The sequence below is a fragment of the Phalacrocorax aristotelis genome, chromosome 4 (genome assembly GCF_949628215.1).
Source record: "Phalacrocorax aristotelis chromosome 4, bGulAri2.1, whole genome shotgun sequence".
In the NCBI taxonomy this organism is placed as follows: domain Eukaryota; kingdom Metazoa; phylum Chordata; class Aves; order Suliformes; family Phalacrocoracidae; genus Phalacrocorax; species Phalacrocorax aristotelis.
In genome coordinates, this window is record NC_134279.1 from 66,713,116 (window position 1) to 66,740,519 (window position 27,404).

At 40.6% G+C, this 27,404-nt stretch overlaps 2 protein-coding genes across 3 annotated transcripts; both read right to left on the reverse strand.

Moving 5' to 3' along the window:
* Positions 1–1,199: 1,199 nt before the first annotated feature.
* LAP3 (leucine aminopeptidase 3) lies at positions 1,200–16,682 on the reverse strand. Its single transcript, XM_075091792.1, has 13 exons — positions 16,507–16,682; positions 15,918–16,033; positions 15,527–15,581; positions 13,611–13,716; positions 12,342–12,501; positions 9,272–9,433; positions 8,141–8,299; positions 7,275–7,399; positions 5,797–5,885; positions 4,303–4,405; positions 2,505–2,584; positions 1,724–1,836; positions 1,200–1,610 (listed from the first exon to the last, which is right to left on the reverse strand). Exons 1-13 carry the CDS (start codon positions 16,627–16,629, stop codon positions 1,415–1,417), a joined length of 1,587 nt encoding a protein of 528 aa, XP_074947893.1. The 5' UTR covers positions 16,630–16,682; the 3' UTR covers positions 1,200–1,414.
* An 841-nt stretch (positions 16,683–17,523) lies between these two features.
* Positions 17,524–27,393, reverse strand: CLRN2 (clarin 2). 2 transcript variants are annotated; one of them, XM_075091795.1, is made up of 4 exons: positions 27,068–27,393; positions 26,491–26,647; positions 22,568–22,747; positions 17,524–22,137 (listed from the first exon to the last, which is right to left on the reverse strand). In XM_075091795.1, the coding sequence occupies exons 1-4, from the start codon at positions 27,068–27,070 to the stop codon at positions 21,872–21,874; spliced, it is 606 nt and encodes a 201-aa protein (XP_074947896.1). In that variant the 5' UTR covers positions 27,071–27,393; the 3' UTR covers positions 17,524–21,871. The 2 variants fall into 2 exon arrangements, with proteins under 2 accessions (XP_074947896.1, XP_074947895.1); XM_075091794.1 differs by having other exon boundaries at positions 26,491–27,393.
* Between the last annotated feature and the right edge of the window lie 11 nt (positions 27,394–27,404).

Sequence of the window (27,404 nt, forward strand, 5' to 3'; positions counted from 1 at the left end):
GAGGTCACCTAGTCCAAACCCCCAGCAACGAGCAGGGACATCTTCAACTAGATCAGGTTGCTCAGAGGCCCGTCCAGCCTGACTTTCGATGTTTCCAGGGATGGGGCCTCCACAACCTCTCTAGGCAACCTGTTCCAATGCTTTTTTTTCCCCCTTATATCCAGTCTAAATCTACCCTCCTTTAGTTTAAAACCATTACCCCTTGTCCTGTCACAATAAGCCTTGCTGAAGAGGCTGCCCCCATCCTTCCTATAGTCCCCCTTTGAGTACTGAAAGGCCACAATAAGGTGTCCCCACAGCCTTCTCTTCCAGGCTGAACAACCCTAACTCCCTCAGCCTTTCCCCTCAGTTCTTCTTCAAGGATAAAAAGTAAAGCAACTGCTTCCCTATCCGTCAGCTCTATTATCTGGCCACCAAATTCTGTTTTGCCAGGCTTACATGGTTCATTGTCATTACTTAAAAGAAAATTCTGTTTTCTTCAGGATATCACCATCAAGACCCTCCTGCTCATCTGTGCCCTCCTGTGCTGGCCAGACACCAGCCTTGGTAAGCACCAGTGCATCACCACACATCAGGGCTTAACAAAAACCCCCCTCTCTGGGCCTGGATCCCCCACATTCTCAAGACCACCTTGCCCCACCCCATAAACATTAAATCTTTTTGACCTTTGAACCAATTCTGGGAACACTGTCCTTGCTCAGAGCCCTACAGCCTCGTGCAGTAACAGGGAGAGCAGCAGGACAGAAGTCAGGTGAGGTGGTATCAGGTTCCCCCCAAAACACCCACCGCATTCTTAATTGCCTTCATGGGGTTTTGTACAACAGTTAAAGATATGCACTTGTTGGCTGTCGTCTTAAGATTCACTACATAATTTAGTGCTGAAGCACTAAACGCTAATTGCAACAGCCTAAAGAGGCTGACAGTGCATCATTTCTACTTCAATACACACCAAGAGCCATTTCAGTTTTCCTATGGAAAAATGTTAAATGGCATTTTTATAAACAACTTTTGCAGAGTTACCTTTCACACCACCTACAACTCACCTAAAATGAGGCACAGCCATGATCTCCATCTACTGTTAATTCTCTCAGTCAAAACACACACGCAAATAAGAGACTTATTGTTTGCAATAATCATGCTTACTTTACATATAAAATAGTTCAGATGTTTTGCATCATCATGATTTGATACTAAAAAAGTTCAAACAAAATATCTTTTATTTTAAACTGCATAATATGGGATGACAAATCTCAAAGGTAAGAAATTCTTACCCAAGAATTTATAAATAATTTATAAAATGCATTTGTAGCTCATTGCCATAGTGAAAATGTGCTTGGGGCATTCATTCAAGAATAATACTTTGTAAGGTTTTTTTCCTTAAGGCAGAGTGGATGATTTTAGAATAAGTATTTTATTAGGTACTGCAACTGTCTTGACTTAATCGAGCTGCAAACTCAACTAACGTTCTTGTAGGCCGTCCTGCCATGCCTTTTCTAAGATAGGGCACCTCATCTTTATTCGACATCACACCAGCTATATCTAAATGAGCCCAGTGAGAGGCAGTCACAAACTCCTTCAGGAATGCAGCAGCAGTGCACGCTCCTCCAGCCCTATGAGAAGCAGAAAAATTGTGAAGTTGTGTTGTTTCTAAAGCAACACCAACACCACAAACATTACACAAATACACTGAAAGGGGCACACGAAGGGTATCAGTACATCGCACCTGCTGTACTTTCCAATGTTACTCAGATCTGCAAGAGGACAGTCTGTTACTTGTTTTGTGTAATGTTCAAAAAGAGGCATTCTCCAAACTCTGTCTCCTGTCAAAATGCTGGCCTGAAAGAGAAAGAGTGACAGTTTTGGCAAAATTTTTTTTAACTGCATTTATAAGCCCCGGCATCATGCATGCTTATTTTTGTTTAGCTTTGATCAATCTAAAAAATCTTCAGCCCAATATAATATTAGGTATTTGGCAATACACTGCAAAGCAAAACAGTGAAACCTACTTTTTAGGTACTTTAGCGTTAGTCAAAAGGCAAAATCTGAAGACTGCTTTTTTATAAATTTTTTTTTTCCTGACAACACAAATCCTTCCCTTCAGAGACTTCCTTTAGCCATCACGCTTCAGCCACTCACGAGGCCTCTCTGAATTTGGTCATGCTTAACACTGAGACAAAATTATCTTTTTAACATGAACTAATTACTGTCAGTAGTCCAGAGCTTATGCATACACAGTAAGTTATCATAAGATGCAGATCCTTGGGATGATGTGCGCACTGTTTACTGTATGATATGAAACATCACTAAAGAGCTAGTAATCAATAGTCAGATTATTTTCAAATACAGTACTTAATCATTCCAATGAGATTCTAAATGGTAATAGCATACAATGACACAGATTTGCAAAAAGTAAGACTTTCAGTAATGCACTAACTTTTCAATAACACCACCTATTACTGAATTATTATTATTATTATGATTTAATAATAATGCAGATGGCCTACCTCATAAAGGTGAGTCCAAAGCCAAGATGAGTTTGTGAACACTCCAGTCGCAGCAGACCCCAGTGCAACATCCATGGCACCTACAGAAACACACCTTCAGGGTGATATAACCAAGGCAAAGGTGGATCTGAGCTATTCCTCTGCATCCTGACTCCTCACAGAACTTCACATTTTTAATTCCCATTATCAGTAATTTCTAAAGTCTGCAAAAACTAAAGATTTTAGTAACACTTGCATTCTTAAAAGTTTAAACATTAAAACATATAATTTAAATAGGACAATAATTCATATAAATTATATTCTGTATTTCATGAAACTAGATTTTCTGTTTTCAGCTTGATGTTTCTTAGCGGTATTTCTAATGTACTCAAGCAATAACAGCATCTTCCCCCCCACCCCCCACCCCCAAAAATCTAAATTTTATTGTTTCCATATAGAAAATGTAAGTGAGGGGGCTTTTTCCAGTTTCAGACCTCTACTATTTTCGAGCTTATACTTTCCCATTTGTGACTTTCACTTGCACAGATTTTTGCACAGCATATGTTTACTTTAAATGAAAGCAATCCTTATAAAAATATTAAACCATGCTTAAACCAGAGGGATTACATACATATTTATCTGCTGTCACAGAATTGCTTCTCTAATGCCAACACTCAATCCTCAGTGATATTTTAAAAAAAAAGAAGAAATAAAAAAGTCGTTTCATAAAATGGTACATCAAAGAAATTTCTGCAGGAGCTCTTCCTTGGTGCCCAAGGATCCCAAACACCAAATAATCAATAGTAGGAATAAACTCCTTCTATCATGCCCTTTATATAGAAATCATTTTATACATGCCAACAATCTGAAGATCAGCCTCCCTTCTGTCTACTGAAATTTTCCACACCATTTAAACTGGTAAAACTGATGGAAAATAATTTAAAGCACTGGTAGAGAATATATTGAACGATAATTATTTTGCTTAGCATATTGATTAAGCAACACAGTGGACTCCTGTCTGAACTACTCTTCCATGTTTGCTCTCATTTCAGCTGCAGTCACTTCACCCACGACTGCTTGTTACTGCAGTTCATGAGACAGTTACACAATGCTGGTTTCAAATTTAAAATTATAACCTCATTCACATACAACTGTAGAGATGAAACAATTAAAGCACATTTTATTATGCCTGAAAGTATGCAAACTGCACATAAAATAAGAGATACTTCAGTCAAATGAATTCCTGGGAAGATGATAATGACTTTTCTGTGCTACTGTCTAGAATCAAGGAAACCTGAGCTAGCTCCCACAGTGGAAGAACAGGTGCTGGGCAGGTCAGAGCCCAGGCAGGCACTCAGGGAGCCATTCACAAATAAGCCATTTTGGCTTCAGCACAGCCAGTCCCATATGGACCTGGCAGGATTCTTCCACAACTGCACCATTATCTCTGCACCACACAGCTCCAGGAGCTGGAAAGGCTTAGCTCAGAAATGGAAGCACTGGGAAACATGGTACAGAAACAACAAAGTCTGCATAGGTCTTCCTGCTCTTCCTAGTTCCAGCTCCACTGGGCAAACCCAACTTTGCCTACGTGGCTGATCAAGTGCCCTGCATGCCAATACCCTCCCCAGTCCCAGAGACGCGGTGCAGCTGTACAAGTTGTTAAGCATAAACAGTTCTCCCACAACATGTAAAATCCTCTCAGTTGATTTCGAATTCAGGTTGGCTTTGTATACATAGTGCAACTAACCCACAGCCCAGGTAATGAGACTAACAAAGAACTGACTCGCAAAATGAGCAGGGAAAGGAGATTGCATACCTGTTAATGTTGCAGCATTCACAATAGCCCTTGGATTAAAATTGTGGGCATAACAGAGAGCATCAGCTAACAGCAGCCTTCCTTCTGCATCTGTGTTATCTACCTTCAGGTGCAAAATTAGTAAAACAAGATTAACTACTGAAAACATCCCTTCCACCAACTTATTTTTTACATTATTATCTTAAATAGCTGCCACATTGTAAATGCACTGTCACAGGCCCAAGGAACTTCAGGTAATAAAAATTTACTCAAACTAAAAATAAAAAAAAGGAAAAAATATAGTATTGATATGCTTCTGTTTTATAAGCATAACTGTATATCTGTAGCTGAGGTCAAGTCATCCATCAGCACTGCAGCCTCCTCAGTGCTGGTGGCTCCTCAGAAGAGCCTGGAGGTGCCCCAGTAGAGCACTGGGGGCTGGTTACCATTGCCAGAAAAGCCCCAGGAATCCCAGGGACTGCTTTGGAGCAAGCACAAAGGTCTGGCAAAGGAGAAGAGGGTACCATAAAGAGGCACAGATGCATGCCTGGGAACAGTTCCCTTGTCATACTGCTTTCTCTTTGGATCTTGAAACTTCTTCCCTCCAAAAACAAACAAACGAAAAAAAAGACATCAATAGCCCCTTTGCTCCTTTCCCCTTTCAGGGAAGATTCATCATGAATTCTGCAAGACGAATTGTGTGAGGTGCACTGAGCTCTGAGCACTTTCTTGCAAATTTCTTCTTGGTGTGGGAATATGTGCCCAGTCTTTTCCCTCTAAGCAGAGGGTGACTGAACTCAGTTTTGGGAGAACGACCTCAAGGAACTGGAAGGTTCAGCAAGTCAAAGGTGGCAGAATCACAGAAATCCAGACAGAGAGGAATATTAAGTCATCTACTTCTGCATGAAACCAGTGGTTTACAGCAAAATTACTTTCAGTACCATTTAATATATTGGAAGAGTATGGAACAGTTTGGATTAAATATGAAATATATATCCTGGGTACTGATTTGGCAAGCTCCTTTGAACCAGCAAACACTATGACTCACAGTTCTGATTGTACAGAACAGCTTGTCAAAGTAGAGACCTTGGTTATTGCAGCAGGAAACTAATACTGTTGTGTCTTAATCCAGATAGCAGAGAAGTGTCCTGAAGGGTCTGCTGGAAGCAGTTAATGTTATTCATTCTGACTGAGAACCTATATATATGAGCATTGTAACAACCTCATGCTAGAACAAGATTTTCTAGCATGTTCAGTAGGTACCCATACTTTTCAGCCTTTCCTAGCAATTTATAAGACATGTCTAATCTCTTAAATTTATATTTATATTTGAAAGAATCCTATGATAGTTATTTCTAATTAATAACATGCTGCTTACATTTTTGAAAACAGTACATTTGTACTGCTTATCTTTTTAAAGGTCTTTTCAAACGTGTACTCTGACTGCAGTCTTATAACTTGGTCGATGCAACCAATTCACTAAAAGTATTCAAAATCCAACTTTCACATCCATACCTGTATTGTTTTTCCATTCTTGGCTCTAACTACATCCCCAGGCTTGTTTGCCTTACCACTGGGCATATTTTCACAGAGGGGCGCCAAACCTCGGAGAGAAAGACAAATGCATTACTAGTTTCTTTCTCAGAGAAGATGTAGAAAAAACCCTTAGGAAAAAGCCCAAATGCCACCTTAAGAAAAACAGTACTATCCTCGTCTTGATGTTATGCTCAAAATCCAAATTTTCGCGGCTACTGAAAAACACATGGCCCAGTTTCCAATCAGGGAAATTCCTCTGCATGTTGCATCACCACTATCTCTCACCTACACCATTTTACCACTGGAATTTACTTCTACTTTACGCCCAGACAAATGAGATCAGAGGAGCAACAAATATCATCTTATGTCCTCTGTATATGAATAATTAGTCACATGTAAAGGGATTTCTTTCTTTCTGAAATTAAAAACTTCTCAGATTAACATTCTGAGCCATTCAAGCTCTGCTCATTGTAGATAAACGTTGTGTAATGTCAAGAGGGGTCCAAGGACTTGCCATAGAACTCCAACCATAAGAAGTGCAGATAAAGGGGAGCAAAAGAGGGTCAGTGTCAAAACTCCACCTATGAATGGGATAATGGATGAAACGCACTCCACCATCCCTAGGGAAAATCTACTCCTGGCACAAGGAATAAGTGAATTGCAGACCACCACTTTTCAGCAGAATTATGCACACAGACTTTTGTTCCACTGACTTAGCACTTTCCTTGGCATACTTTGAAGTGAGGAATGTCACAAGGATGCATGTTTCGTTGCCCTCTACTGGTTGAAGCATAAAAGCGACTAAAATACTAGTTTCCGGAAAGTCAAGGTTCTCAAACGTAACACTTATCCTAGAATGGATTACATGTCATCACCACCTGGCCTTGCCACAGTTCCTGAATCAGCTCATTTAATTTTAGCTGTGCAACATTTCTGCAGAAAAAATAAGCATTGCTCGTACTTAAAAACAGTATCAGCAGACTGGGTTTTTTTGTTGGTTTTAGATTTCTGCTGAGATAGTCACCCAAGGAAACAAGAGCTGATCCCTCTTCTTGTTCAGCTGTGGCAAACACTCATGGAGGTAGCTCAGCTAACTCCTTTTCAGTTTTAATATCTTTTACAGATATCCACATTCCTTCTTGTAATGAAGGATCAGAACTTCTGAAAAAAAAATTGTTGAAAATAAGTTTATTTACCATAAACTCTCACCTAAGACTAAAAATCATGCCTTCAAAATTTTAATTCAGTGTTGAAATACTTATTCAAGCAAAGCTGGTAATTTTCAATAAGCAAATAAAAACAGAAGAGAAGCAGAGCAAGGGAATGAGACAAGTCAGTCTGCAAGAGTCCATGGCATTTCTGTAAGACCATTACCACTGCTGATACTAGGAAACGACTTTGTCAAAAAGAAATCTTGTACGATTAAGATTTTTGGATTCTTACACAAACGTACTTACCAATTATGTTAAGAGGTAGATTTAAAGCTGCTGCTGTCACAATGGCTGAACAGACAGTTGCTGCCCCTCCCATATCTGCTCTCATCGCATCCATACCCGATGACGGCTTCAGTGAAATGCCACCACTGGAATAAACAGAACAAATCTTACCCAGTGTGTAGGAGTTCAAAGTTGCATACATTGATAATACTCTGTCCATTGGTGTTTTAGCACCAAATACAGTAAATATGTTTTCAAATATTCCTGCAAGACCCTAACAAGCATACTGAAAGCAAGGTATCTGGGTTTTCATTTCAGATAAAAATATGGCCATGAATTCTTTCCTCGTAATTCAGATGCCATAAAAATCCAAGTAATCTGCAGCAGACTAACTCAGTGATCACAAAACAAGAACAAAATAGTACACTTTAAAATCAGCATACAGAAGGGGAACAGCCTGATAAATTTTTCAGAAGTTATGTGACATGCAAAGCAGTTATAAGGAACTACCGCAAAGAATGAACTCTTTTCTCTTTCCTTAAGCATGATCTAGATGTTTAGAATTGCCGTCTGTCACTGGACATATAAATTCTTCATCCAGATATTTGCTCAGGCCAAAAGAAGGAAAAAATAGCATGTTGTTTTCTTTTCTCTTGAATTTCCTTTTTCACCCCTTACAAGGCAGGAACATATCAGTTCCTATTTTGTCCAATCACTCAAGCTTATCTTCTCCACAGGAAAGGCAGCACAGTCTACTATACAGGGCAAGTTCATTGGAATGGCATTGAAGGATGTGCTGAGCAAAGAAAAAAAGCATCTCCCATTGAACATGAATAGCAGGAAGGCATTTCGCCCCCATTTAGTCATTAAAATATAAGCATACATACCTGTCAAATGTAACTCCTTTTCCTACAAATACCAATGGGGAGTCATTTGCATTAGCACCGCCCAAATAGTGAATCTCCAGAAAGATGGGAGGTTCAGCAGAACCCTTAGCTACACTCAGGAATGCTCCCATCTGTTGTGTTGCTATCCAAGACTCCGGTCTGGAATAGAAAGATTTTTTTTTTTTTTAAGAGATCACAGTTCTTGAACATTTATACACAAACTATTAATTCCATTTTAGTTAGTTATTTCAGAAACCATAATTTAAATACAACCATGGTGACTTTTTTGTGAAACAGAAAAATACTGGCTCAAAGTTGCTGCTTGGTTTTGTTTTTTAAACCAAAACAAAAACAACAACAAACCAAACAACCACCAGTCTACACTTTCTGCATTAGAAACATTAAACTTCCTCTTGCCCATCAGGCTGTAGTCCCTGAAAGCATATGGAGCAACAACATTGCAGCAGGTTACAGTTCAGTGTTCTGCTATCAAGATAGTTAACTATAGGCAAAGCTGATTTCCCTCAATCTTTTGCTTTTCACCAAGACAGCCTCCAACACTTGCATAACCAGCTAGCACATTTCCGATGATGCACAGTAACTAGAAATGCCGAGGCATGAAGCATTAGCCGTGCAAATTCAATTGCAAGGGCTTTTACTACTCCATCTCAATCTTTTTAAAAGTTAAAAAAGTCCCAACAATAACAGCAATAAATAGAGAATTTTTAATTACCATATCCACACAAAAAAGCAAAGGTATGTATAGAAGCCATTTGGGGGAAAAACAAGAGGTATTAGGAAAAAGGTCCCTAGTATTGACCTCCATTCACTGAGTCTCCCATCAAGCTTCCTCTTTCACAGCACGTGTCAATTAAGCAGTAACTGACTGCATGACTAATTGACATTTAATCATTTTACTGTGTCACAGTATCTTGCTTACTCTGCAAACCAGAAGCTCACCTTCTAATCCCAAGAGTCACTTGCAGTCTGGACACCCCTCATACCTTTTTGCCAAACATTTCCCCTGCTTTTGTCACTTGAAGCAGCAGAGTGAAAATGAGAGCCTGCTGCAGATTTGAATAGCCTGGAAAGCTTCTCACCCTATAGAGGAATAGTTTAAACTGAATGTACCTTATATGGACCTTCACGTTGCTGAAACTTCTGAGCTTCTGTTCAATATGTTCAGCAAATTTGATCGGAGTTATATAATTAGCTGGAGCCTCCATAAGGTACCGAGCGAGATTCTGACCCTCAGCGTAGATAACACCTTTTTGCCAGGCTTCACTTTCAGCACTAAACAACACCATACAATAATCAGGATCATAAACATTAGCAAAAGTAAGATGTTGTCAGCATCCACCTGTTCCATCCTGTTAAAAAATGTGGTATCATTAATCTGGAGCAATTAAGATTGTCATAGTAATCTTACTACAAGGAATTTAGGATGATATCCAAGGTGCATCTAGTGTAGTAGCTCATCTCTGGTTCTAGTCAGAGCCAAATGCTGCACAGAAAGCTAGAAGAATCCTAGAGCAGACAGATGTAAAATTATCTAATACATTAGGTCTTGTCCTAATCCTTCCTAGTCAGAGATTGGCTTAAATTCTTAAGCACAAGGTTTAATATCCCTTTCAAAATTTGTAATCGCATTAAATAACAGCCCTGAAAGTTTGTGTTTACCATATAAAGCCTCCAATTCTGTTTTTCACGTTACTGAAATATGGTTATGTGATGAGTGCAATCTGGATCTCGTTTCAGCGCACTCAACACATTTCACTAACAAATGACAGAGCAAATGTTCAAAGAACCACCTGCACAGGAAGTAGGGACATCTCTATCGTTACTTTGCAACACTACTAGTACAAAATCTTTCATTTTACTGAGACAGAACTGAAAGGCTTATTTGCTTTAAAAGATATCACAAAGCAGAATATTAAGCTGGATTCTGCCTCTCAGAAGAGCAACACAGTGAAGAAAGAAACCAGGAAGAATATAGAAACATTGCCTGGGTATGGAGGGATGGAATTAAGAAGCCAAATCTCAGCTGATGCTGAAACTGGCAAGAAGTGGGAAAGGCAACAAAAGAACTTCAACAGGTACATACATCAGCAAAAGGACGGTCAGGGATAATGCAATCCCACTGCTAAACAGGGCAGGCAAACTAGTGACACCGAGATGACTGAATTCAATGCCTGCTTTTCATTAGTCTTAATTATTAAGGTCTGCTTCCAGAGTCCCCAGTTCTTTGGGCTTAGTAACAGTTTGGAGAAGAAAGGTACTACCCATGGCAGAGGAGGACAGACTTAGGACTGTTTAAGGGAGCTGGACATACACATGTCCTTGGCAGCAGGCAGGGTATACCCGAGAGCACTGAGGGAACTGGCTAGCTGCACTGCAAGCCTGCTCTCTTTCAGTCTGAAAGGTCATGGTAACTGGATGTTGTCTCTGATTATTGGAAAAGGACACATCCATGCCATTCTTAAAGATGAGGATGTGGGGAACTATAAACCATTTATCCTAGACCAATCCTGTAAAAGTTTATGGAGAATGTAATCTTGGAAGCAATTTCCAGGTACATGAAAGACAAGATGGTCACTGGGAACAGCCATTATAGATTTATTTGGGCAAATCATGCCTGATCAACTTGACTGACTGACTTGACAGACTTTAGCAAGGTTTTCATGTAGAATCCTTGCAGACTGAGAAAAAATGAACTGGAGGGGTAAATTACAGAATAGGTAAAAAACTGAAGAACTGTTGGGCTCAGACGATAGCAGACAACAGTTGAATGATCTAGCTGGCAGTTAGTTATGTGTGGTGTTCCTCAAGGATACCGGGGCTGATACCTTCATCAACAACATGTACAGCATGGCATTGCAGGGAGCAGCTGAGACTGGGAGGAGCAGGAGCTGGAGCACATGGCATATGAGGAGAAGCTAAGGGAACTGGGTTTGTTTCACCTACAGAACAACTGTTTAGCAAAGATCTAATTGCAATCTTTCCTCTACCCTTAAACAGGGTTCATAGAGAAGATGAAGACAGACACATCTCAGAGCTGCACAGTAAGAGGGCAAGAGACAATGGGCTTAAGATTCAACAAGGGAAGCTGTAGCAGGACATAAAGAAAAAAAATCACCATGAGTGTAGTTAAGCACTAGGACAGATGGCCCAGTGAGGTTGTGGAATTTCTATCTCAGGAGGTATTCAAAACTGGACTAGACAAAGGCCTGATCAACCTGACCAAGCTTTAAAGTTGTATGTAACTTCCAGGTTATCCCTAATCCAAGTTGGAGCTGGACTAGATGACCTCCAGAAGTCCTTTCCAACCTAAATTATTATATATGAAAATGACTTCCAGTGTTGTAAGTGCTTATAGGGCCATCTATGTTTTCAGGAAATGTTTATTTAATATAATCAGCTCCCAGACTATCTGCTGTGTTACCAAATGGGAAGTGGTTTACATGTATCTTACCAAGACATGCTTAAATTGAGAGGTTGTTATTTTATTTCACTAACCTCTTTGTAAGGAAGGACTTGTTCCTCTATAAAGAACAAATGGGAAATACCTTTCCTCTGCGTGACAGAATATCCTACATGGCATTTCCAAAGTCCACTCCGATACAGTAAATGGGGATTAACAGAACTTTGTTCTGGAACCAAAAGCTCTGATACCACTTTCTGCTCTCAAGTAACAGTGATGTCTGTTTAGAGGCCAGAAGCACCCAAGCTTCTTGTCTTGCATTATATTCTGTGAAAGAAAATATAATAAATGAACTACGTAAAACCTCCATCATGGCACAGTCTGGTGTCAATTAGCATTTCCTGATTCTCAAAAGGATTTATTCATTTATGGAATCTGAAATACCTTGGCACGCAATATCAACAAAAGTCCTTTTACATCACAACTATGCCTCAAATTTTTACTTCTGTTTTTATCCTGGACCTTCTTTTCCATAAAGCAGCATTTGTTTGCTTTTAACCTCAGAACACAGCGTACTAATAGAACACATGGAGCAAACACTATAAATACACTTGAGATGTAAAACACTTCAGGAAATTCAAAGGAGTAGGAAGAGTTAAGAGGGATATTGCTGCTAGCACTATTTGTCAGTTTTGTGTTTTTCTTACACACAAGCATGCACACAGTTTTATAAATTAATAAACAGATAAATAAATAGGCAAGCTTTCCTTTTGCCATCACCTTCCATGAAGCCGAGGAGTAACTACAGGTTTCTTTTTTTGCTTCAGCTCATTATATTCATGCAATCCAAGGACAGCACCTTCTGCAGCCGCTTGAGCGTCTCCACAGGGGTCTACTTCAACACAAGGGATCTCCAGATCTTGGATCTGCCTACAACCAACTGAAAAGTACAGTACAGAACTAGTAGGCAGAGTACCACACAGAACAGCAACACAGATGTCTGAGGGCATCAAAATGACATTTCAAGGGGAAAAAAAATTAACTCAAGTTATCTAAGTTCATAAGCAAATCAATTAAAAAGATCATGCAGTAGAATAATAAAAAATGCTGATGAAGATATAATGACAAATTTTAACTAAAAATATCACTTGATGAATTGTAACGATTAAGAGATTTCACAAAAATAACAAGGAAAGTCCACAGTTGTTCTGATTCCTTTACACCAAATTAAAGCTCTACCATTCTGGAGTGCTATGGATTAAGACTATCTACAGGTATCAGAAATTTGCTGTCATTTCGTTTTTTGCTAAGAATATATGACAGCTTTTTCTTCCAAATGAGTTTATACACACTTTTATAAATAAAGAAACAAAAAATATTCCATGAACTCAATTTTGTACCCAAATAATTTAACAACATTTTGGCAACTGATGAGAGAACACGGGCTACCATGTTGGACACACAGCTGTCATACATGTACGACTGACCTCCAGACTCATATTATAAACTCTGCACTGAGAACTTTTTATTCTTGTTTTATACACTTAGATACAGCAGTCATCCTTGATTGAGATAGGGAGGCCTCCTCTGCCTTTGGCAGATAACTTACTGAATCATACTACTGATGTTGTGAAAGATACCAGTTTATAACACAAACATCTCTCCGTTACAAACTAAGTGGCACAAGTAAATATAAGTGCATACTTAAATACAGCATGAGCATGAAGCAAATCAGAAATGCTTTCAGGCTTCAAAATAGCTGTAATTAAACAAGTGCCTTTTCAATAGCACACTGTTTAGGAAAGTTATTTGTATAAATAACTGGAGATACCTGTCTGCAGGTTGATTTACATGCCCTATAACTCCTTCCTCACTAAGGAAAAATTTCATTAATATCAGTGACAAGTAAATGCATTTACTAAAATGTGCAGTAGGTTTTACATTTCAAAACAAAATCATATCTAGACTCACTCGTCAAAAGTAGAACATGCTGCACCACTCCAGTAGTTCTACAGACAAAATGCTTAAGAAAATTTAAAAATAGTTAACCTGCAACAGCTGCACGAATATTTTCTTTGCCTTCATTCCAGTTCTCTTGTTCATTTACTCCAGCATTCGTCTTACCCAAGCCAACTACAACCACACTCGGGAAGTCCTAGATGAAGCCAACACATAAATGGATTCACTTTCCTCATTGTTACAGCCACAGCAGAGAGTTGTTAAAAAGACCTTACCCTCCAAATCAAACCAAGCACAGTATTAAAATCCATTCAGTACTTTATGTACATTACACACATTTCTACGTTGACTGCCACTGTCTTGCACTCCCAATCATTTGCCGCAGGCAAACCAGTTGTTCTGTTGCCCACTTAGTAGTTAATTATATGTATTGCAGCAGATGGGGCTTTACGCTCAACACATAGAAGTATCAAGTTTGCTAAGGGCAAGTCTAAGAGTCCTTTGAAAACGGATCCAGCTTTCCAGCTGCAAAAAAGGCCAGAATTGAGCTGGAGAAGTGTAACTTTTTTTGACGCAGTACTATGTTCAAGGAAATAAAATCACTCCAAAGGCTAAGCCTATTAGCTCAGCTCAGGAGCTGGGCTGGCATGATTTGCCAGGTAACAAACCAAAGCTGCACAGAGGTACGCAGCTCCAGAACTCAGGAAAGCAATGTAGCACAGCAGACTAAATGCTTGCTTTATAAGCTGCAAGTGGAAAGCAAAAAGGAAGAAATAATGAATATAAAGGAGTCTTTAAGAATGAAGTAAAATTTGTCTAACACTCAAGGTTATACATGTGAACAGATTTCCCATTACTCTGAAGAAAAATGAAGTTAATCTTGGGCTTTCCCTTCCATCACAAATAGCTGCTCTGTCAGACCGTAACAATCAGCTTTCGAACTGCTACTCCTCAGTTAAGTCTTTCAGTCCACAAGATGCTAAAACTAGTGTCAGCTTTCCAGAAAGATAGCGTTTTTTCCAAGTGAATTCAAGTTAACTTTTTTTTTAGTTGTCATTATTTTACACACTTAGAAGGACCATAAGGCCAAATTCTACTGCCTTCTCTTGCAGAGATTTGCTACTCACTTCATACTGTATGCAGACCTGGGATAATGCAACCTTCAGCAGACTCAACCTCCATGAGATTTCTGAAATGACCAGATGTCTGGGGTCTCTGCACAGGAATTTATACATGGTAGGCAGTACTCACAAATTGATTTATTTAAAATCATTTAAATAGCCCTAACATAAGATTCACACCTAGACGGACAGCTAGTGTCATGTCACCTGTCTGCCTGGCCTCTAGCTACTACTCCAAAAAGGCACAAATTGTACCATATTTGCCTGCTCCATGCAGATGCATTAGATGTATCAGGGCTTCCCTAATGGCACCAAAAGCTTGAGACTTCAAGCAGATGAATCCCCATCTCATACCCTTGTGATATATCATGTCTGTGCAGACAAAAGTCCTGCTTGAAGAACAGTTCCATGTCTTGTTTTCAGAGGTTTCAAGCACATGACTTTAAAACCTCTGTTAAAGCCTATGATGGGACTACTTTGGGTTAGAACTGTCACATCTGGAAGGTCTTTGCCCGTATCAGTACATACTCGTGCACTCGCTCCTCCTGAACACAGATGGCACAGTATAAGTCTGATCCAAAACTGCTGTGCTTCAGCTCATTCAGTAAGCGTTACTCAGAGCACACCACCTTTGGAGCAGACTTGTTTACAGCTTCTCAACTTTCAGCACAGTGGAGGGAGCGTAGGACGGTGCAAAGGGGCACGCAAACATGGGGAGTGCACAACAGGAGGTTTCAGTAAGAACCACATCTTTTTTTGAGGGATGAGGCAGGGAAGAAGAGCAGAGCATTTATACACACACAGCAGCGAACTTGGCTTAAAATAAGATGTACAGGCAAACCTCACACATTAATTAACTTTCACATGAAAATCCAAAGGTCATACCTGATGCAAACCATGGAATATGCGTGTTTTGCCTTTCTTCAAAGGTGGCCCACATCTAGGGCACAAAAAGATTTCTCAATAAAGTGGTCCTTATTGGTGATAAATCTTACAGTACTAGTTCACTCCATAACCACACAGCGCTCCTCAACACTGTACTGGGACACTTGGCTCAACCCCAATTAAGAGGAAAGTACAGTTCCCACAAACACTCTGCATCTGTTTCCCCAGTGCTCGGTTTTTCCACAGGAGTTGCCCTCCAAGCTGCTCGGCCTGGTAGAAGCAAATACCAGCCTGAGAAGCAGTACACATACAAACACTAACAATTATAAAAATAATCATTATTAGCATTTATAGGTACTTAATTGGTTACAGAAGCTTATCATACACTTACACAGAGAGAAGTTCTCTCAGCTTTCCAGACACAAGTCTATTGAAAGCATCTCCTGCATTAGTGAACTGGGCAGCATCTTCATCCTTTTCACTCGAGTAGATTCCCAGAACAAGACCCTAAAAAAAGGGTGCACGTTAACGTAAACAAGACGAAATTTAGAGACCCACCTGAAAAACAATAAGCACGCTGCTCAAACCGTAGGTACTGCTGTATATATTCATCTCGGTTTATGTAATTATCTAACGTGATGCTCAGAGCGACACTTTGTAAACAGGGACAAGCTCCAACTACTTGTAAAAGAAATGTGATACGGTGTAACTACAGTTATAATCGTAGTGCCTACCACGTAGGGACAAAAACCTCTTTCCAACTCTAAGTACGACAGGGCTTTTTCTCCTCCCCCCCCCCCCCCCCCCCCCCCGGCTAATCTCCAGCCGCGGGCCGGGGCGGGGGGGAACGGGCGACCCCGGAGCCGCGTGGGCTCGGCCGTAGGCTGCGGGGCCGAGCAAGAGGAAGGGCCGCCCCACGCCGCCTCCTCCCGCCCAGGTTCGCCCCAAGCGAGGGGGAAGCCTCCCCCGCCGCCCCTCACCTTCCCGCCCGCCCCGCGGCTGTAGCCCCGCGGCGAGGGCTCCTCTGCCGAGCAGCTGCAGGCCAGGGGCAGAGCCCGGCTGAGGCGGCGCGCGGCCGCCCGCCGCACCCAGGGCAGCAGCATGGCGGGCACGGCGGTATGGCGGAAGGCGGGCGCGCTGATGGCCTCATCACTCGGCGTCGGGAGGGGCGGTGCCCGCGGCGGGGCGGGCCGCGATGGAGGGCGGTGCGCGGGCCGAGGTCCCTGGGCTGGCGCGGTGGCGTGTGGTTGCTCAGTCGTATACGAGTTGGTGTCGCAAGGAATGGGGGAGCGACTCGGTCCCACAGTGGGTTTTTGTCGTTCGCCCCCCACCCCACCCCGTGGTATGCTCTAGGTAAGTATTGGCACGTGCTGCTGAGGATAGAGCCGTAGAATCATTAAGGTTGGAAAAGACCTCTAGGATCAAGTCCAACCATCAACCCAACACCACCGTGCCGCCTAAACCATGTCCCGAAATGCCACATCTACACGTCTTTTGAACACCTCCAGGGATGGCAACCCTACCACCTCCCTGGGCAGCCTGTTCCAATGTCTGACCACTCTTGCAGAGAAGAAATGTTTCCTAATATCCAAACTAAACCTCCCCTGATGCAACTTCAGGCCATTTCCTCCCGTCCTACGGCCAGTAAGCTGGGAGAAGAGACCACCCACCTGACCACAGCCTCCTTTCAGGTAGTTGTGGAGAGCGATAAGGTCTCCCCTCAGCCTCGTCCAGGCTAAACAACCCCAGTTCCCTCAGCCGCTCAGCAGGCAAGTGCAAGACAACGAGAGAATCAGGCCCAGCCAGCATGGGTTTATGAACGGCAGGTCCTGCCTGACCAACCTGATCTCTTTCTGTAACCAGGTGACCGACCTAGTGGGTGAGGGAAAGCCTCTGGATGAAACTTCTCTTGTGCACTCATCACACTTCAAAAAAAAAAAGCCCTGGTATGCATACAGTGCATTTAATTTGCATATTGAAGATTAAAATGCAAATGGTTTACGAAAAAATAATCAAATCTTTATTGCAAATGCAAAGACAACAAATTTACGTAATTTTCCATGTAGGATGGTAGTTTGCTTGTATAATACCATGCCTGTCTGGGTAGACTTGATTAGGTTCTAAGAGAAAGCAGTAACAATCCCAGAGTGAAATTAAAAAAAATATGTGGTAAGCAAGAATAGAAGACCAACGCAAATGACCATGGTTATATTTCATCAGGAAAAGTCACACCGGAATACTGGGTCATCAGTGTAACACCAGAAGTAGATTTCGGCATCTCTAACAAAAGCACTGTACCTAAAAAAAATATTGGGAGATTGCTGACATTTATTGCATCATCAGTATGAAAAGCCAGAGTTTCAGTGGCACTGAACATGCACTGGATTTTAATGCCAAGTGATCTTGATTTTTTTTTGTTTCTTTTTTCTTTTTTTTTTTTTCCAGAAATGTGAAACAGGTTATAAGTAATTTGCTTTTATATGTGAGAACCTGACACCTTACAACACTATAACAATTAGCTTGTTTTTCCATATATCTGTAACAGAACTTACACTGTTAGATCAGCAGAACACAATGAAGAAGCGTAGCTGGGGCTGTTCTTCTCTAACAGTATATTGCAGTTCCCACCCTACCGCTTCTTCCATTAAGTGGTACATGGAAAATAACATATCTCATTAAGGACAGCAGCACTCAAGAGACAATGACTGAGGGAAATTGCATCCATTTTGATTTGTCTTGGAAAATTACATTTTTTAACATTAAATCATAACATTTAAAGAATCAAAGTGGTAATTACTTTTTAGCTTCATTTATTTTGGACAGGCTCTTAGATACAATGAATAGTTTCTTCATTCTTTGAAGAACAACTCCATAGCTTCTCTACATCCTGCGCAGAGCTTCTATTTATTCCGCACGTACAAATTAAGTGGGTATTTTCAGGGTATATGAAGTTGCCTTTAATTTTATGAAAAGGTAGGATTTGACCCATTATCTCTTCAAAGTTCTGGGCAGATACTGCTCATAAATGTTCTCACTTGAGGTTTCAAATCTTCCAAAGTAAAAAGTATCCCCAAAGAGGTCTTCATTTCCACATGTTGAGCATGCAAATAATCAGATACACTATGTGAAGTAAAACTAAAATGAAAACGTGTAAATAAAATATATCAAGTTCACTTATATCAAGTTCCACATTTTTTTAAAATATTTTATGATGTCCAAGGGAAAGCTGAAAAGGTCTAAGTGATAGGCTTACCTGTTCTTCACCTTAAGGTGTGCTTTGTAATTGTACATCCTAACAATGTGTGATTGCATTTAATTTTTTTCCCAAGACAAAATTTCCCAGGGCAAATATTCTATGCCTTGTCCCCTCGGTGTGTCTTAGCAGTGCTTAAACTGAGCCAACCTGTGCAGTTGAAAGGTTAATGTAGCCTTATATCTGTTTTGTTCAGTTCCATTCATGCATGGTAATACTTCTGTTCACTCTGAAGTGAACTGAAAATACTGTTTTCTCACAAGACAGCCATTGGGTGATAATGTTATTTGGCCATTCAACTCAGGCAGCTACAATATCCCATGATAATACCTCATACATCTGCTGCGAGAAATCTTTTGGACCATCACTGCAGAGTATGCTTCATTGTTGAATACATTTAAAACAAGAAATTAAAAAGCTGATCAGCCCAGCTATCCCTCTTTAGATTTATTCAGTGTACTCCAATGGTTCTTTCAGAGATACTGTAACCTATCCTGGAATCCAGTCCAACAAATCTTTAATCTTGTCCTTAACTAAGTAGTCCCATGGCTCTTACTCAGTACCATTTTGGAGGGAAATTTGGGGGGCATCAAGCAGTTCGTTAGCAGTATAAAAACTGTGTTGTAATATATGGATCTTAGTACTACTGAAAAGCATTTCTAAAGCAATCGCTTTATATGGAGGATTTTAAAATCTGCTTCCTTTTCACTTCCTAAAAAGAATTATACTGAGTAAAGGCTAAGTTAAGCGTTACAATATAATTGTTTCTGTACAACCACTACTTCTAAATTGTACATTCATAGAACAATTACAAATGACAAATATTTCAATTTCTACTTGTGCAATTATACTGCACGTGAAGGTCTTCTATTTCTGAGCCACTCAGAATTTTCTGGGAGGTGAAGGTTGTGGTACCACAGAGGCCCTTGTGGACAGTTTTCTGGACAGCAGTGTGCCGTCACCATCTCAGGCAGCTTCATTGGCTTGCTGCCTACCCATGCACTAGGTATCACACCGCCTTCCTGGAGTCGTGGCCCAGGGTAGAGACTGAGTGAAAGCACCAGTAAAATTAGAAGAATGGTGAAGTGGATTATATGAATTAGGAATCACTTTTTCTGCCTTACTGAGCCTTCTTTATGCTAAAACTGTAACAGGACTCTAGACTCCCCAAAACTTTCCAGCTGTCTCTTAAATTTTTATGGGACAGTTAAAAAAAAATTAGTGCCCCTAAAAAAAAATTGGCTAGCACTGACTTGAAGAGGACAAATTTTTAGGGCCTATTGCAGAAGCGCCCTCAGAAATTTCTGCTTCACTCATAATCCTGCTAAACTTGCAGGGTCAAAACCAGAGGTGGTACAGGCTACAGTACCAAACAGTGCTCATTACATCTGTAGGTTGAGATTCCTCTGAAACTAGGCCACTGACTGCCAAATGTCTGCTGGTCTTGCTGCGTATGTGCTGAAGAGGACGTAAATAAATGTTATTTCTTACCTCTCACAGAGCTTGCACATACACTGCTGGAGCATTTAGTGAACATAGTGATTTGAGTCCGCTGTTTAAATTAAGAGTACTTTGAGTAGAGTTTCATAACAGCAAAACTGATTTTATAAGAATACAAAACGGAAGTGGAATTTACTCCATAAAACATCTGTTTTCATTGGTGTTTAGATGAAAACAAAGTAAAAAGAGCATGGAAACTAAGTATTTGGGCCAAAGATATTAAACTCAAAGGCTTAAACTGAGTTATAATTCCTTTTTTAAATGTCTAAAGAAGTGGCCTAATAAGCAAACATGTTGAATATCAACTTATTCTAGCAACTTTCTTTACTGAGTGTTCTGCACATTTCAGTGATAAAACTAGCAATTTGGGTACATAAAAGGTGGGTTTAAGCACTCTTGAAAATACCTGACCCTTGCAATACTATTTTTGTGAAGAGGTCTTTTCAAATAAAAAATAAGATATTTTTGTATAACTTGACATGTTCTTAAAATGCTTTGAATTCCTTTTCTAAAAAAGTTCAAAGATCTTTTCACAAAAATAGAGTTACACAACCCAGTGGTCTGATGAAGAGTGAGTGACTGCAAAATAATATCTTTAATTTAGATGATAACTTCTTTCATTCATTTGAAGTCATTCTTCAGTGATGTGTAGGTTCTGTTGCTAAAAGGTTAGTATATGTTCACTATAGTAGTCAAACTCTAAAAAGGACATGCTTAATGGCATATTCTTTTTTCTGAAACAGTCATTACTCATGACCCAAGAACTGGTCGAATGCCTGTCAAAGTTATGGTACTTCCTAACAAAGTAACTTTTCCATCCATTTAACCATATTTATTCATTTTAAATGTGTTTCATCATACATTGCTTCTACTTGATTTCAGATAGACATAAGAATTAACAGGGTTCTGAAGACAATTGATCTGTCTGATCATTATTTTCCAGGTCATCTAGAAGCACTCTTAGATTCTGTTTACTTCCAGAAGCTGCAATGAAACCTTCATCTTGCAGCTAATAGTTTTTTTCATAGTCTACTAGCATCCCATAAACTTTATTTCTTTCACTTCTTTAATTTCTGTTTTAAAAACATTTCACACATACTTAGCCTGTGCTTAGCCGCACATATGATGTTTTCTTTTTCAATGCAGTATAACATCATCAAACATATCTTACATGCCCCTCTCAATGTTTTCCAGATAATTCTGTGAAGGTAATTGGCAAATGTTCATCGTTTCTGTTCTGAAATAACCTTATAGCATCAAAGATTTGTGATACACATATTTTCTTTCTAAAGAAAGAAGTCACTTGGTTTTGATGCAATAATATTTCACCTAAGTTTCCTAAAATATCTCAAAATGTTAATTTCCTGAAAACTGCAAACAGCATATATTCACTGCAGATATTGGTCAGTTTTGAGAGAATTATATTTGTAGCACTTGTTTTTCCCACTTTCCCACACATGTTACTTGCTGATATTGTAGACTGACGTCTTTACTCATGTTTATACCAAAATCATTCATCCAAATCAAAAGCTGAAGAGCCAGGAAGCTGTTTCTATCCCAACAGTTCACCACAGTAGTTTTGTGTAGATCTATTAGTACATGATATCTTCTGCTGTAACATTTGCTTCTTCTGTTTTAGTCTTAATTTTAGGAAAAGGAATCCCACTAATGGCTATCAGCAACAAATTTACTGCAGGTGCTGTGGCACTTGCCACACAAAGCCAAAAACAGTCTTCAAACCGTTCTTCTAAGATAACGAATTGAAAGACATTTTCCCGAAAATTGGCAATTCTTTCTGTGAGGTGATGAAGTTTCACAGCAGCCATAAAGCTGGTGACTGCAAGTACTACAAAGCCACCTGCAACAAAAGGAAAGAAGTATTCACCGTTGTTGCCAAAACAAGAGAGACATTTCGGCTGTGCTTCAGAAGGCTTACTGAATACCACAGTGAGCATTATACAGAGTAGGGTAGACTTAGGCCTGGTTTAAACACCTTCAAAATGCTTAGTCTTTATTGTATGGCCAAATACCATACCAGTATTTGTCATAAAGCCCTTTTATCAGTGATACAGAGCCTAAAGACTGGCACTCATAGCTCCTGTAAGAAGTTGACTGGACACAAGCCAAGTTGGCATCTGACAGTTCTGTTTTGATAGATGAGAATTCACTGCTAACTTCATTTTACTCACAAGTATTTAAGTTGAGGAGATATTTAGTAAGGCAAGAGAATGAACTTCTAACATTTTGTGTGAATGTGACTGGTGAAAAATACTGGTAAAAGATTTTACCTGCAAGGAAATTCCAAAGGCATACTCCTGCTGGACCTTTAATAGCCCGGTAAGGAACTTTTATTGCATTAAGAATGCAGAATCCAAAACTGACCAAAGAAAAGAAAATGGCCACACAGAGGAACATTATGATCATCACGTGCAGACCTGTATTCAGCTTTTTCACCATGTGTGGGAAAACTGTCAAGAAACAAAAAAATCATCTATTCAGCATGTATTTTTTCTTGACAACAGTAAACATCGCACTGTGCTGGTACTACAAACTTAAATTACACTTAAATTACACTTATTTTTTGCAAAGGTGATCAATTCAGGTAGTTACACACATCTTAGTTCATGATGATTTATTTGTCACTACATCAGACAAACCTGAGGTATTCTACTACAGGAATAATCCCTTACACAGGGTCTGTGAATGAAGATTCAGACTTAAGTCCTGTTTTATTTCTCTAGTTGTGTAAATGTCTTTATCTCTGCTGCTGTATCGCCTGCTGCATTCTTTTCTGTCTCTTTTTCACCTCTGCTCTCCATTCCAAACTCCTTTTTTTGAGCTTCCCATTCCTGTCCCATGCTTTTAGTCTCATCCCTTTGAAGTCCGATAGTCCCAGGTTCCTTGTCCAGCCCCCTGCTGCCTAAAATAGTATCACTCTTTTCTGTGATTATTTTCTCATATTATTCTTCTTTCTCTCTCTTCCTTTTTTTAATACTGGCTCCAGTGAGATCTATTTTGATTTCATACTTCCTAATCCCACAGGTTTCCACTTTCAGATGCCCTTCCTGGTTTCTCATCTAGTGCTCATGGCTCCTTTATGCTCTTCTGGGTATCTGGCAGTATTTTAGTTACAGCCGTAGGATGTTTGTAGAGTGTCGCAGTGGGGTGGGCTTTAGGTGAAGTGCTCACATGTTTTGCTATAGGCACAAGCTCTTCCTCAGCAGCCTGTCGCTTGCCTGTCCCTAAAGAATGGTAAATTTCTTGGTTTTGTCTTCACAGATGGAGTTACTCCGTTGGAGGGGCAGACTGGCCAGCAGCAGGGAAGCGTGGGGCACCTGAGTATTCAGTTTATCCTGCAGCCCTTTGGTAACGGAATCAGAAGAAATGTGAGTAGGGGATTGTAGGTGACTTGCTGACTGACAGGAAAGAGAAGCTCATTGAGAAGAACCCTAAAATGCAAGCTGATCGAGAAGAGCCCTTCAGGTAGCGTACCACCGCACACTCATACATGTTTCGAAGAACTAACTGCCTAATTACTAAAAAGTTACTAAAAATTTATATTTTACTAAAAAGTTACATTTTATTATAAACAAATAAATAGATTGCTTCCTGTGATGCATAACTAAAAAAAATCTAAACAAGCCACAAAAAAAATAGGCAGCAGTAACTGGTAGATGCCACAGTGAATATCACGCATACAATTTGGTCATCATGATGTGACAGAATTCTAGTAGATTATGTAGAAATCTTCATACTGTCCAAATTCCATACCAAAATCAATGATTCAACAGTCCTGCCTTTTCAGTAGCTCATTCTAGGGTTGTAGTTGGGCCTGGTGTACACGGGAGCCACAAGAAGAGACTCCAACAACAAGAAGAAAGGAAGTAAGTAAATGAGAATCAGAAGCATATATGAGAAATGGGAAACCAGAAACTAGCTTGCTTTCTTACCGGAAAATAACTGGCTGCGTAACAACAAGGCACATGGAGTTTAGCCTTCTTACAAACCAGCAGAGTTTTTAGGGTGGTTGTAAGGATTCTCTTGACTCTTTTCTGAGGGTCTCAGCCAAGTCCCAAAGACATGACCCGTGAGCCTGGCTTAGTATGCAGAAATAAGAATCCTCAGGAAGGATATTGCCACGCTATGTATGGGACAACTCCAGAAGAATCAGCTGGAGGCCAGATGATACGCCTTGAGGAGTCTAAAATGGCACTGGACACCTATTATGGCAATGGAATCATGCCGTCACTGTCCTAGTTAAAAGACAGTGTGCCAGCTGCAAGCCGGCTCTAGTGAATGTTAACGCAGTGAAAGGTGATGTACTAATAACTGTAAATTATTGCAATTCAGAATTCCAGAGTGTCAGAGCTACCGTAGTACTGCAGCGTATGAGGTGCTAGCTTTCTGTCTTGCTCTGTGCTGCCCATGCAGTCCATTTACACTAACACGTTTCCCAAGAAATTCTCCCATGTCTTGCTCCCCGGTACGTTCAGAATGCTTGGAGATTAAGGGGGTCATTCAAAGCAAAAAAAAGTCAAGCCAGACCCAGAACCCCCATAAGTCCTGCTGACCATTGTGCAAAAGCGTTTAACGGGTTTGTATATTATCATGATGCCATTTTGAAACCAACATTGTGGAAGTATCAAACCTGATAGAGGGAAAATCTTTGGGACACTTGTTTACCTAGAAACATGGTTGTGCCCACTGCACTTAATTACCCAATTTTACAGTTCTAACAGGGAGAATTCTTACAAGCTTCCGTGAGAGCTTTGCTCATCTGTGAGTATAGGATCATGTCCTCCAAATATGTGTTGATGCAGTCCAGAGTGATGGACGAACGTTAGGCCCTCCTCTCAGGTTACACAGTAAATAATAAGAAAGTTTATTACAGAATCCAGAAAGTTGCACAGATATTTAAAGGGGATAGGCTACTTTTTTCTTCATTATCTCTGACAGGACAGGGTGAAAGAACTGGGACTGTATTTCTGAATGCCCTGAAGAGAGGCAGGGCAGAGCTGGCAGAGCTTGGACCTGGTGGTCCAAGACAGAGCATTTGAGCATGACTGCTGTGTCCGTGTCATGAAGATGTAGCGGCAATCAGAGCTTGAACAAAACTTGGTTATTGTAAAAGTGGCTAGTCCAAATTCATCACAGCTCAATAACGGGTCATGCTGATCTACGCTGAGGTTGCTCTGGTTCTCTTCTCCATTCCCTCTGAAGTCCCACAGTCCTGCCTTCCTTCAAGTTTTTATAGTGGTGCCCACCCAGTTATGTAGGCTGCCATGATCCTACGGGAAACAAATGGGGTTTTTTGGCAGGTTAATTTTTTGGGCAGCCTAACTTCCTGAACTACCTCACCACAACAACTACCAAAGCCATTGCAAAGGCTGGGGCAGGACAGCATTGCTGTGGGCCAGGGAGAGGGTGAAACCGCAGCAGCTTCAACTCATCTTGGTTTAAGTTGCAGTGGTTCTGCACACTGAACTAAAATTCTTCAATGCAAAGTATCGTTTTCACTAGAGCACAGGATTTGTGAAAACTGGAAATCATCCAAAGTATGGACCAACATCTGAGTGCTTTTGAGACCTCAAGGAAATCTTTTAAAGGAATAAATTTATAAGAGTTTCTACGTCTTTTAAGAGTTGAACGATTTTTTCTCTCCAAAGTTACCAGAAAAGAAGGTGAAATTTTCTTCAACATGTTAATAAAATTATGAGTATCTGCTATGGCAGACATCGGCATTATGACAGCTAGAGAAGTGTGGCTGGCTAAATAAGTCTTTACTTCTTAAAAAAAAAAAAAAAGGAGGAGCTCAACAGGGAAGGCAAGGACAGGGGCACAGAGAGATTGTGCAGCAACACGTGGCATGGGAAAGAGTCTGTCAAGGAGAAAGTATGGTTTACAGGGTCATCTCCAAATGACTCACTCCCTTCACAAGACTAAAAGGAAGCCCTCAGTCTAGCCCTAGGTATTTTTTTTCCCATCTTGATTCCAGGATTACAGAACATAACTGGAAGAAAAAAGCTAGCCTGAAATGGTAGAGATTTTACATTCATATTCAGATCCCAAACCACAAACACCACAAGTCAGCCACAAACATATATTTAATAATAATAATTTTCATCCTCTAAGTCCTGTAAAGAAAAAAAGTAGAGTGCTTTTGAAGTTGAACTAGACGTTAGGCAAAAGAGTCAACCAAAATCGTACTTACTTGTGAATTTGGAACGCCGCCCACCCAACCCACACTGGCGTATTTTGCCACCCTGAAAGAGTCCATAGTAAATTTCTCCAATGAACTTGACCAGTTCTGGATCCGTGGCATTGACCAAATCAGCTCCTGTTTTGCAAAGGATCTTTCCAGTCATCCACTTTGGGGTCCCCATTGCAACAACAATCAAGATAAAAGACACAAAACTTATTAGAGAAGCCAAGGCAAATAAAGTCTTTCTAAAACAGCCAGGCATCCTAGTGGTTTCAGGGAATCATCTCCAAGGCCTTTCCGCAGCAGTCAGGCACGTTTCCTGTTTTTTCTTATGCTCTGAAATCTGCAAACGAATTTCAAAGCACATCGCATGGTATTTTGATGTTTCAGAAATTAATCTGTATGATTAAAAATCAAGTCCAAAACCATGTTTTGCTGCAACAACGTCCTGAGATGGTTGCAAGTAACAGCTTCGTTAGACAGTAGGGCAGTGATGCTTGTTTCTGCAGAAGGTAATCCTATCTCTATTGCCTGGCTAATGTTTCACCATCTAATTGTTCTGCTCAAATGACATCAAGTTCCTTACCATAATAGCACGGGAAGAAAATTAGGAGCAGAAACGTGGGTGGATGTCTGTGTGCAAGGGACAGAGCACTAAATCTGCGCCCTTCGATCCAGCTGCTCGGGGCGACAGCGGCCGGCCTGAGGCGAGCGACGGGCGCCCTCCGGGAGCGGGGGGCAAAGCCGGCCGCCACCGCCTGCTTCTGCCGTCACGGCTGTCCCGGCCCGGCCCGGCCCGGCCCGGCGGGGACCTTTGCGCCTGCTAATTAATTCGCATCTAATTAATCAGCGCGGCGGCTCGGGGCGCCGCGGGGGCCGCCTCGGGCCGGAGCCATGCGGGGGGGTGGGTGCCCGCCGGACCC